Source organism: Cydia splendana, chromosome 1, assembly GCF_910591565.1.
Source record: "Cydia splendana chromosome 1, ilCydSple1.2, whole genome shotgun sequence".
Lineage (NCBI taxonomy): Eukaryota > Metazoa > Arthropoda > Insecta > Lepidoptera > Tortricidae > Cydia > Cydia splendana.
In genome coordinates this window covers 30,647,698-30,660,251 of record NC_085960.1, presented here as the reverse complement: position 1 = coordinate 30,660,251, position 12,554 = coordinate 30,647,698, and the positions used below count along the sequence as shown (strand labels likewise).

The window sequence follows — 12,554 nt, the reverse complement described above, 5'->3', positions numbered from 1 at the left end:
CTTAACGTGTGTTTTTTTAAATGATTACTTAATATGAAACCAAAAAAAAAAAGTAAAAAGTTAATAAGCTAGCCCAACAAAAAGAAGAGTGGCGATTACTCCACCGACAAGAGCATAGCTCTTAGATATTGATGATGATGATGTTGATGATGATGATGAAACCAAAAAAAATCAAATGATCATTTAGGCTATATATTTTTTACACATTTGTTGTGACTCAATTTTCAAAAGCCTTTTTAAGACACGTCATGACGTCAATACTGTTTACCTTTTTTCTAATGCTAAAAAAACGAAGTATACAACTGTATTATCCGCAAATCAAACTGATGAGTCGTAAAACTTGCATTCATACTTGCAAGGTAGTAACATGACAGATAATAATAATATGCCCCTAGTCATCAGTTTGGTTTGCGATTTTAAAGTACCATTGCAAAGGAACAAAGTTAAAGGGTTCATGTTATTTATAAGAAATGTGATTTTCATGTGAAATTTGCCGCGGGACGTGAATGTAGGTTCAGCCGGACATGGAGGAGCTCACCGAGAACGCCGAGGAGCCGGACGACGGCGACTCCAAGAAGGAAGAACAGAAACTAGGGAAGCTACTCTATAAGGTGCGTGACTAGGCCAAAGGGACGAGGCCCAGGTTTGCTAACTGTGTGGTATGTTGCTCCTGATTGTACATACCAATCATAAAATTAGAGAATACAGGAAAAAGGGAAAGATGCATGTGTCATTTACATACAAGCAACAACCTCATAAAATCCGTCGTATGTAGAATATATTGTTTTCCTGATAGCTATTTTAGAGCTAGCGTTCCGTTTTACGTTTCATTAAGGCTTCATTTACTGAGCCCGTAACTCATTTCGCCAGTAAACACATTACGATTAAGCGAGTTTATTCTATCATCAAGTGTCAGGCATGTTTACTTTATGTGTGTCCATCTTTATTAGACATCCAAAAGAATATTCCATTTATTTGTAGATATTTTGTTGAAATTCCATCGCATTAGCTACAACTAACTATTGAAGTCGCCATCGCTATTTTAATAAATACCGTAATATTCTTTCAGCTCGAATACGATTTCAACAGTAACAGTCTCTCTGTAACTGTGATCAAAGCAGAAGATCTTCCAGCTTTGGACATGGGAGGAACTTCTGATCCCTACGTAAAGGTGTACCTACTCCCCGACAAGAAGAAGAAATTCGAGACCAAGGTCCATCGGAAAACTCTCAGCCCCGTCTTCAACGAAACGTTCGTCTTTAAGGTAAAAATACATCATGTTTCTTTATCGGTTGTCATATAATATTCAAAGGGTACCAATTATATTTCGCGTCACGTGTGTGGGTGGCTGGAGATGACGGCGCCCTTAAGCCTACAATAAGCGAGTGTCTCGCGTAATATTTATATTTCTGTCCAGAGCGTTCCATACGCCGACGCGATGAACAAAACGCTAGTGTTCGCGATCTTCGACTTCGATCGGTTCTCCAAACACGACCAGATCGGCGAGGTGAAGGTACCGCTGTGTCAGGTGGACTTGGCACAGACCATTGAGGAGTGGCGCGAGCTGCAGAGCGTGGAAGGCGAAGGGGGGCAGGTGCGCACATTACACACACTGCCAGACGATAAGCCATACAACCCCTCATAACTCTTTTGTAAATAATTATTGCCAGTCAACAGTAAAAAAGGGTTTATACAAATTTTTGAAAGCAGTGAAAGGAACGCAGTTTTGGCCTGACTTTATTGTCCGAAATATCAGTAATGCTGCTTGATCTTACAAACGATTTCTGTTTTTCTTTGTATATTTTCCAGAATTCGTTTTCTATATCGTGAGTTTCCTAATTTTTGAACAACAAGACTTACAAGTAAACTATATTTTTTTTATTATTTGGGCTTTTAGTACCAATTAGAAGGTTGATTACTCAGACACGTGTGCTTCTTTTATCTAATAAGCGTTTTCTTCTAAAATGGGCTATATTTCTGCAAATGTTTTCTATAGGTACATGGTACACCCTATAAAGCGAAAAAAACGTGATTGGTAAAGTTAACAATGTTAACTCTTACACCCAGGTCACATCAACAGCGTACTGACTGATGTACGAAACACAAACTATATCAACATGTAGCACACAAAACTGAAAGGTTTTCATAATACATAATATAAGTAGATTAAGGATGATACAAAGGTACATAAGATACGGAGAACTATCGAGACTTTTATAATTTTTTTCTTAGCTTAGGCTGGACTGTCAAAACCCACTTAATGATTGCGTTTTGGCAGAACAGCAATATTTTAACTACTTATAACATCTTCTCAATGAGTATGCCACATACATGTAATTGGGCATTTCCAAATGACTAAAGCCGGAATTCACTGAAAGTTCATATTCATTGAAAGGACGATTTACATTTTTTGAAATCTTACTGCACTTTTTTGATAAGAGGAACCTTGACAGAGCAAACCTACTTCATAACCAATTCTGACTTTGTAATATTTTTTACTTAGTACCTACCATTGTCACTGGAGAGTCAAGGCACCTCGACGTGGATTGATTCGTCATTTATTTTTCTGATAAAATTAATTTCGACAGCAGAAATGTATTTACTTGGTTTTTCTCTTTTTCTCCATATTTTCTCTGCTCTGCTTGGCTGTGTTTGATTGTGTCCTGAACAATCTTGCATGCCGCTTCAAAACCGAAATGATCATTCACGTAAGTATTATTTTGAGACACATCAAGATATATATATTTGGAATTGTATTTTGAACACGTTATTACTTGGACAATATAAATACACAAAAGAGCTGCTTGTACATTTTTATGTTCAACAAATAATGTTTGGTTGAAGTTTTGACGCCAGAGCGGTCGCTGGCGCTAGGTTCCGCGTAGGACGGTAGGGCGTTACCTACTTTCGATCCACACCTAATTTGTAAGATTCACCTTATACCCGATATCACCTGTCGTACCATTTTTGATTTCGATTTCATTTGTTCCATCCAACACTTTGTTTTGGTTTTATATTGCGGCTGGGGAATGTGCATGTCCGTCGTCTCTAATTGTGCTCTTGTTATCTGTCTTGCCGATTAACGGACAACATGTTCCTTTAAGATTTACTGTCACGTACAAAATTTTACGTTCTTTTACGTGTGATATTAATGGTTTACCTTCGTCAAGCATTCTAAAAATGTCTTCAAAATTAATCGAGAAACAAGTTGTCGCGAATTGGCAAACAGTAGTAGATGGTGTGATTGGCTATACAGTGGGCACTGAAGTAATTGGCTATGTAGTTGAATATTATTATATATTGCTTTAATCACATTCGCATCCGTCCGGTATATACAAAAAGATATCCCATAAGCTACTAGAAAATAGCAATAGCAAAAATTTATTGCTATATATTAATGTATAATATATTATGAATTGCAGTATTATTATAATAGCGATCAAACCGCCAAAATAATATAATCTAACAGTAATGTACCCAATGCTGCAATGTCGTTTAAGCGTATGTCACCCTAAACTGTTGTGCAAATATGTTACAGGTCCATTGTCCGATGACTGAAGGATCATGCCTTACACAATGCTACCAACTATTTAAGTAATAATATGCATGTCTAGTGAAGGAACGAGTTATGTCCTGTGATCCCCTTAAAAAAATAATGTCCCCTACATTATTTTTAGGGGACAGAATTTGGCTATAGAAAATAGCGTATATCTTTACATCCCGACAAATGATACATTGTACTTAGGTACGTAAGTACAATTTCTTTAAAGTTATATACTTCTTTTTTGAGAACGGAACCGTATTGTGTACAGTTCTACAGTTTGTTAATTGGAGCTAACATAAATTGTTCAACACAATTAACTTGTATTCCGAATCTCGTTCCTTTATGTTTATTTTCTTAGTACCTACCTAGTAGAACTTACGCGTGTTTACAGATGTGTAATGGTTTTAAAACATTATAATTTACAATTTCACAGATAGTCTTATAGTGGTATAACTTCGATAATGATTTTCTATTTTAAAGTTATTCTGCAAACTCGCGTAACTTTAACAAGCTTTGACTTTAGATCAACACTTCACGACTGTGTTATTAATTGGTGTATGTGTGTTATGTACTACCCTACCCATCTGTGCCAATACATACTAAATACAAATATGTGTGCCTGGATACCTATTTTTCAGTGAAGAAAGTAACATAATATTATTGAACATTGTTTTATGGAATACTCTAATAAATTGAAGGACATAAATACATTTAGGTAAGTACCTCAATTTTGAAAATCGGTGTAACTATGAAATGTTACTTTCTTTATCCAGTGTGTTGTGGGTACTTTATGTATTTATGTATGTTTTGTACCTGTCTTAGATAATTGCGATCTGTTTCTAAAATGACTAGTCTTACTACAGATTAGTCTACTAAGATTTTATGGTGTGATAGGGTGCAATTAAATCTAAAAAGTAAATATTGTAACTTTCGAGTTGCTGAAAGTCACAGTCATAGTAACAATGTTCATTTTTCACCACGCATATTTGCCAGGTGTGGGTTTATTTTATTTTAAAAGGTTATAAAGGTGTGTCTGATATGATATGATCTGGGTGTCAAAAACAACAATTGGCTTCATTTCGGTAACAGATCGTAATAAGAACCTTCACTAAATGTTACAAATATTATACATATTATATTTATTATTTCAGCGGATATCTTGCTTCATGTATGCGAACGTTGGTGTTTTGTGTTTTGTCTCATAGTGTACCGAGTATGTTAAAATAATATATGTATCATGTTTATTTTTATACCTTAGATGGAATATCTATGTGCCAAAACGTTATTATGTAACGCAATGAAAGTGTCGTCAATTATGTCCGTATGACTAGCTGCAAACGTTGAGGCTATCTGCCCGTAGGCTGCGTCCTGGCACGAGACGTCGATACAGCCTTTCAATGTCGAAAATATTAAGAAAAATGTTTTGCTTTGTTTCACAGATTTTTTAACACATTTAACCAATCCTTACAAATGATCACTTTACGCACTTAAACCACACTGGGAACTTAACAGTAATATTAGCATCACACATTAGTATCCCGCATTGAGAGAGAAAACGAATCAATAAGGCCTAGTTTCCCCTCTGGGTTGGAAGGTCAGATGGCAGTCGCTTTCGTAAAAACTAGTGCCTACGTCAATTCTTGGGATTAGTTGTCAAGCGGACGCCAGGCTCCCATGAGCCGTGGCAAAATGCCGGGATAACGCGAGGAAGAAGAAGATTAAGAGAGAAAACGAATTACTTTTTTACAACACAATATTGAGGCACCCGTTTTTGCGCAATAAGCATTACATTGAAATACCTACGCATTTTTCGTAAGGTAAAACACAAACACCTCTACTGAATTGGACAAAAGAATTAAAGCAAAACATTCTAAAACATTAGAAAATCTGTATCGATATACCAATAAACATAATTAATGATACGCTTCTAGGTGAAACACGAGGCTACTGTTCTGTTTTTTTGTTTTGGTTGAGTGTCAAGGTATGAGCCCCTATGCCGCGGTATGGCCCGATTGTGTTACTACAGCTTTTACCCAAGTTCTGGACGTTATATCCCTGACACAACTCCCTCGTCTATCTTCCACAATGTCACATCCAAATACCAAACAGTTCCAAATGAGCAAGTGAGCGATGGATGCCTTCGAAATCGCTGGGTTCATTTTTAACACACGATGGAGGAATAATAACACTTTTAGAACATTTAAATATTTTTAGACTTAACTGTTTCAACAATGCATTTCATTAGTAACAACAAGGTTAACTTCGGTGAATTATCACAAAAAAAAAACGTTACGTTTTTGAAAATAATGCAAAAAAATAATATCTTTGATATTAAAATCAACACAATTACAAGTCATAACTGTTCTAAAATGAATAAAGTTAACTTGTAACATTTTTCTTAGTCGTACATTCGTTCAGAAACTAATATGGGAGTAGAAGATTACCGATAATGCAATTTCCAGGACAACAAGTTGGGAGACATATGTTTCTCCCTGAGATACGTGCCCACGGCCGGCAAGCTCACAGTCGTCATCCTCGAAGCCAAGAACCTAAAGAAAATGGATGTCGGCGGCCTATCAGGTAACCTTCGCTTTAACTTCCCACCCAATCTGTGTAACTCTCTTATAGCCTACAAACCACTATTGATAACACGCTGAAACCACTGGGATTAGGGTAACGAGTTAATCTTGTGCGTTTTTATATTTGCTTAAAGTTAGAACCCAGAATAGTTCTCATTGAGCATGTTTTAATTACAGTCACTTTCCCCTTTTTACATACCTACTACATGACATAACTCCTAGTAGATTAATCAAGTTTGTCCATTCTCACTTTTTAAACTAGATTGAACGCTTATAATAACTCCAAGCATTAACTGATTCATTATTTAACACTAGGCTTTGAACCACCATATCACTAGCATAAACCATACATTGCACTTATTAAGATCTAAAGAAATTAAACTGTATAAAACTGTCATTTCAATATCATTTATTTTAAACTTGGCGTTTCGTACTTATTTAAATAAGACTTAACTAGTCTTAGCATTTTCCGAAGTTTCTTTAGATCTGTCCTTGTGGCATAACATGTGTTAAATATGAATTTTTACGATGTTATAATGACAACTTTCTCTTTTTCATATCCCGCTCCGCTGGGCGACTACAGATCCGTACGTAAAGATAGCACTCATGCAAAACGGCAAACGACTCAAGAAGAAGAAGACTAGCATCAAGAAATGCACACTGAATCCCTATTACAACGAGTCATTTACTTTTGAAGTACCATTCGAACAAATACAGGTGCGAGCCGAGATTGGAACAAAATCGATGTCGTAGCGCCTCAAGCTTAGGCAATTTTGATATACGAGTTTAAAAGAGACAGCATTAATGTATTACTAGAAGACTAGTTCAATTTCAATTCTAGTTTATTTAGTAATACTTTGATGTCGTTGTTTCTAAGACTGAAACTGGCAAATACTGCTTTGTTGTAAAATTGCCTAAGTGATGCGCAGTTTGATGTTGTGTCATTGTTGTGAATATGGGTACACACACCACTTGCATCCAAGCCAATCCTACTCCTAACATGGACTGAACAAAATTTGCTTTCGGATTTTTCGTTCCTTTTTTTGCAAAGATGTGTAAACAGAATACTTAACAAAGTAAAAACAACTCAATATCATTAGAAACACAGAAGAAGACAAATTTTGGCAAGGAGGTATACATATTTTTTTTATAATTTCATTTGATGTTGTATCGAGAGACCCCAAAGACACGAACTGTGTAAACTTCAGCACATCATAAAAGGTTGATTTCTCTCGAAACTTTTTTAACAATCAGTTATCGAGATGTGCGTCGAATTAAAACTGCATCTTTGTTTCGTTTATGTTATTGTTGTTTGTGATGCTAGCTAGTAATTGACGTAGCAACCTCATGTTCTGTGTCTGTATCCTGTTATGCGTTCATGATTGTCTCTGGTCCTCTCTTCCTGCTCTCCTGCATCCTTTATCCTTCGTTTGAAGCCAACTTCGTTAGGACATCTATTAGTTAAATGTAAACCTTTTGCTGTAACTGGACGTCTCAGGAAAAGGTATCATTTGCATGAATCTCCTAATCAGATTGGCTTTGAATATCGCCCTCTGATATCTATACCCAAAAAAGTGGTGTTATGAATCTCCCCTCGTAACTGCATTACAATTTGGTAACTTCAGATTGTAATTACTTATGGTTTAAGGAATCCAGTCCCACGATCTTCTTCTGCTTCTATCTACGGCTTAATATTTACCTTTTTTTATACTATATTCCATATAATATTTATACCCACGGTAAGTTTGCGACAGACCCAGTAGCTAGTATTGGGCATGACATGGTACGCTTATACAATACATACTTAAATTTAGAAAATAAAAATATTATATAATAAATAATAAGCTTGGATCGAAACATACAATACTTATATACTAAAACATATATTATAATTTAATACCTAAAAATATAATCATCATTTTATTTTAATATTTTCTGGCTACATATAACTAGGTAAATCTAACATACTTTCGATCACTGCACAATCTGTCATAAGTTTCGAACACTGCATTATCTATAACACTGCCAAGCTCCTACATAGCTCACATTTATCATCAACTAATACATTAGAGACAAGTACTATGGAGTCTATGGATTTTGAAAGCACGACTAAGTAGGTAATCGATTACCAAACTTTCCATTAACAAAACTGTTTTATACAAAACGTGCTGAAAACGTTTTATTTACCATTTGAACATTAATCATTGACCTTTGCGCAGCATCGCGTGACCACAGAAAGTTTGAATCAATACATCTTTTCGTTTTAACGATAATGTTCACTCGCTACTAAGTATACTTACCCTTTTTTCATTAGTCTTAAATCATACCTTGTCGATGTTTAATATCTGAACTTATTTTATTTCATTGAAAAAGACAGTAAAAAGGCAAATAAATAATTTATGAACTAAATTAAAACTAACAACCCTAAATATACCTAAAATAAAACAAGGAATATAAAACTACTGAAAGAGGCCTCCCCGCGCTACCCCCGGCGCAAAGGTGCCCATCACACTCGCGAAATAGGTACTTTTAACTTTTTAGAAATTAAATAAAAACCTTAAGCTCATTTATTTCGTATCATTACATAATTACGCTCATCGTTGTTTTATCGCAGAACATAATATATTTATTACAAAGTGTTTATTGCTGTTCTGTTCAACGCTATATGAATTAATAGTTTTATATATCTACTTTATATTTTGCACGTATTTTCTTTCTAAATCCCTTTTATTAGTAACAGTGCCAGTATCGCACTTAGGTAATTTTGGAAAAGTCATTTTTAGTTAATATTACTTATCTTTATGTATTACTAATTATACATTCACAATATTTATGACACGCTATTGCTCTGTTACCAAATCTTTGCTTTTTTTATGTACCTATTTAATGCATCATTACCCAAATCCAATCCATACAAAAGTTGATTGGCTAATGTTGCTCGACTAGTGTTTTTCGCTAAAATAAAACAAAAAATTGCCTATATACGTCCCACTGCTGGGCACAGGCCTCCTCTCAAGCACGAGAGGGTTTAGGCTATAGTCCCCACGCTGGCCCAAGGCGGGTTGGGGACTTCACATACACCTTTGAATTTCTTCGCGGATGTATGAATGTAAAATGTTAGTCGAAAAACATCATAGGCAAATTCATTAGCGCTAATTGATTAACGTACATTTACTTGAATTGGCGTGAAATCACTTGCGTTATTTTCAGTGTTGTGAGTTAGGGCTCGCGCTCGATCAGGCCCAAAAGCGGACACAGGCTAAAAGCTTCTTTCAACTAAAAAAATGTTTTAGTCTTAACAACGTGAGCCTTTAAAGTTTGTGCCCCTTACTCACAATATTAGTTAGGTATCGACTTTTCGAGCAACAACTGTAACAAGATTCCGTAACCATTTTGACCTGAATTTATACAGTTTCTGGTAAGTCCAGCAATATTTGAGGGCAATTTTAAGAACATCGAATGCCGCGCCAGTATTACCTACCTACTGTAATTAAAAAATCGTTGCTTTAATATGGCCCTCTTTGTGACCAATTTTGAAGAAATTCACTTACATTTGTTGTTTGATGAGTCGATAAAGACCAAAAGATAACCGCATGCGAGATTCACGCCATTATATGTCGGAAGCCGAATATATTTTATATCACCCAACTTGTTCTTAATCGGACTGCAGAAAGTGAATCTAGTGGTAACGGTGGTGGATTACGATCGCATCGGCACGTCGGAGCCGATCGGCAAGGTGGTGCTGGGGTACAACGTGCAGGGCACGGAGCTGCGCCACTGGTCAGACATGCTGGCCAGCCCGCGGCGCCCCATCGCGCAGTGGCACACGCTCAAAGATCCCGACGATGGAGAGAAGAAGGACTAAGGTGTCTCAGGTACAATGTTGCTTCTATAGTTTATATTCTTATAGAATTATTTTTATTATACCAAACAAGGCAGCCACCGCAGCATATCGGCGCTCGCAACGGGTTATTCCCACTAGTTACCACCAAGTTCTTACCAGTGGTAACTACTGGGAATTTTTTTCCCACCTTTTACCACTGGTAACTACTGGGAAAAAAAATTCCCACTAGTTACCACCAACTCGGCTTGGTGGTAACTACTGGGAATTTTTATTCCCAGTAGTTACCACTGGTAAAAGGTGGGAATTTTTTTTCCCAGTAGTTACCACCAAAATATTGTTAGAATTCAATACTAATAAAAACAGTATAAATAGTATAGTATAAATGTAGCGTGCTGTAATAAATAATTATGTATCAGTTAGTGATTCAGTAAACTTCTTTAAAAGTGATCAAAAATATTAAAACAGTTTTACCGGTATAAGTGTAAAAACTAAAATAGAAGAGTCTCATTCTAGTTAAGTAGAAATTAACTTATTATCCGGATTCAATTTATCTTATTAACTGTAAATTGAATTACATATTTATACAAACGAACAACCAAATCAGTCAAAAACCGACAGAACTGATTTCGTTTTATTATTTACAGCTACTTCATTTCGTTCTATTATAACACGACGCAGAGCTGGAATATGTAGGTATTCATAATTCGTAGTTAGGCTAAATAAGTAAAGAGCATGGTGTTATTAAAACCGCTTAGGGCGCGCTTGGGATGGGCTGACTGCTCGGACTAACCAGCATAGGCTCGCATTCCAATTACGCTCGGGTAGTACATCGCTCGGTCATGTTACGCTGGTTGGCTCGATTGCATAAACACCCACGCTAGCGGGATGGTAATAACAGTCTACCAGAGGGGCATCAGTACTATTACTACACTTCGTATTAAGTTATTTTTAGTATTTAACTTTTATTCTTTTGGAAAATATGTTTATTGGAAGATCGTGTAAGTGATTAAAATCACATAAAACAACCTTAAATTGAGTACGTCGAAGGGGCAAGAGTGCGTCAGGCTAAAAGCAAAAATCAGTAAAGAGTAAAATAATCATTATGTACTTTATCTGATTCAAATGGCGATGGCGTGCGAATGCGAACGTCTATATAACCTGGTAGAGATGGGAATGTTTTCGTTTCGCATAATATTCACATCCTGTATGATGATGTCCGTCGCCCTCGTTTAATATAATGTAACGCGCCCGTGCCCACAGTTACTTCCAACATACTTAAAAGTGGACTGATTAGATTGTCGTATTCATTCTTTGGGCCAGGTAAAAAAGGATGAAAGTTTGGTGGGAAGTCACGTGTTTATTTTTAGCTTAGCTTAAATTTGTTCCAGTATGATTATCAAACTATGTCAACCAATACCATTCTTATCGGCCATAAGGGCTGGCAGTTATGCCGAACAAAGAATATTTCGCAACGGTCAGACACGGGCAACACGGCGGTTAAGAACAAAAGGGTGCGCGGTGCGCGCCACACTCGGTTCGGCCTTTTTGCACTCGTGTTATTTAATAAGAACAGCACAAAGGATATTTAGGAACTAAACGATTGTTTAGCAATTAGAAGGCATAGGTACCGCTATTATTCATATTTATATTGCGATAAACCAACCTATCAAATATGCATAAGGTATTATCATAAATCTTATTTCATTAATGTTGATGGTCCTACATTGTTTCGTACTTTACCGTGATAAATATTAAGAAAACTTAAAAACATCTATACCAAATTTAATTGCAAGACCACATTCACATTCCCAACTCTATCAGGTTTTATAGACGTTCGCATTCGTATGCCATCGCCATCAGAATCAGACACACAATTATTATTACATAATTATTGGTACATAATTATGATTTTACTCTTTTTCTGATTTTTGCTCTTAGCCTGACGCCCTCTTGCCCCTTCGTCGTACTCAATTTAAGGTTGTTTTATGTGATTATAATTACTTACACGTTCTTCCAATAAACATATTTTCCAAAAGAATAAAAGTTCAATACAAAAAAAACTTAATACGAAGTGTAGGAATAGTACTGATGCTCCTCTGGTAGAGTGTTATTACGATCCCGCTAGCGTGGGTGAATCGAGCCAACCAGCGTAACATGACCGAGCGATGTACTACCCGAGCGTAATTGGAATGCGAGCCTATGCTGGTTAGTCCGAGCAGTCAGCCCATCCGAAGCGCGCCCTAAGCGGTTTTAATAACAACCATGCCCTTTACTTATTTAGCCTAACTACGAATTATGAATACCTACATTTTCCAGCTCTGCGTCGTGTTATAATAGAACGAAATGAAGTAGGTGTAAATAATAAAACTAAATCAGTTCTCTAAATCGGTTTTTGACTGATTTATTTGTTCGTTTGTATAAATATGTGATTCAATTCACAGTTAATAAGATAAATTTAATCCGGATAATAAGTTAATTTCTACTTAAAAACTAGAATGAGACTCTTCTATTTTAGTTTTTGCGCTTATACCGGTAAAACTGTTTTAATATTTTTGATATTTTTTTAAGCAGTTTACTGAATTACTAA

At 36.1% G+C, this 12,554-nt stretch overlaps 1 protein-coding gene across 4 annotated transcripts in view; it reads left to right on the top strand.

The window, feature by feature from the left end:
• LOC134793103 (synaptotagmin 1) overlaps nucleotides 1-12,554 on the top strand; it is a 32,626-nt gene that overhangs the window by 15,125 nt on the left and 4,947 nt on the right. Inside the window, exons 5-10 of one of the 4 annotated variants that reach the window (XM_063764653.1) lie at nucleotides 519-611; nucleotides 1,070-1,264; nucleotides 1,418-1,594; nucleotides 6,016-6,124; nucleotides 6,707-6,840; nucleotides 9,794-9,998. In XM_063764653.1, coding sequence (XP_063620723.1) covers nucleotides 519-611; nucleotides 1,070-1,264; nucleotides 1,418-1,594; nucleotides 6,016-6,124; nucleotides 6,707-6,840; nucleotides 9,794-9,988 — 903 coding nt within the window. In that variant the 3' untranslated portion in view covers nucleotides 9,989-9,998. Of the gene's footprint in view, nucleotides 1-512; nucleotides 612-1,069; nucleotides 1,265-1,417; nucleotides 1,595-6,006; nucleotides 6,125-6,706; nucleotides 6,841-9,793; nucleotides 9,999-12,554 lie in introns of all 4 variants that reach the window. The other 3 variants (XM_063764634.1, XM_063764644.1, XM_063764629.1) reach the window with 3 other exon arrangements.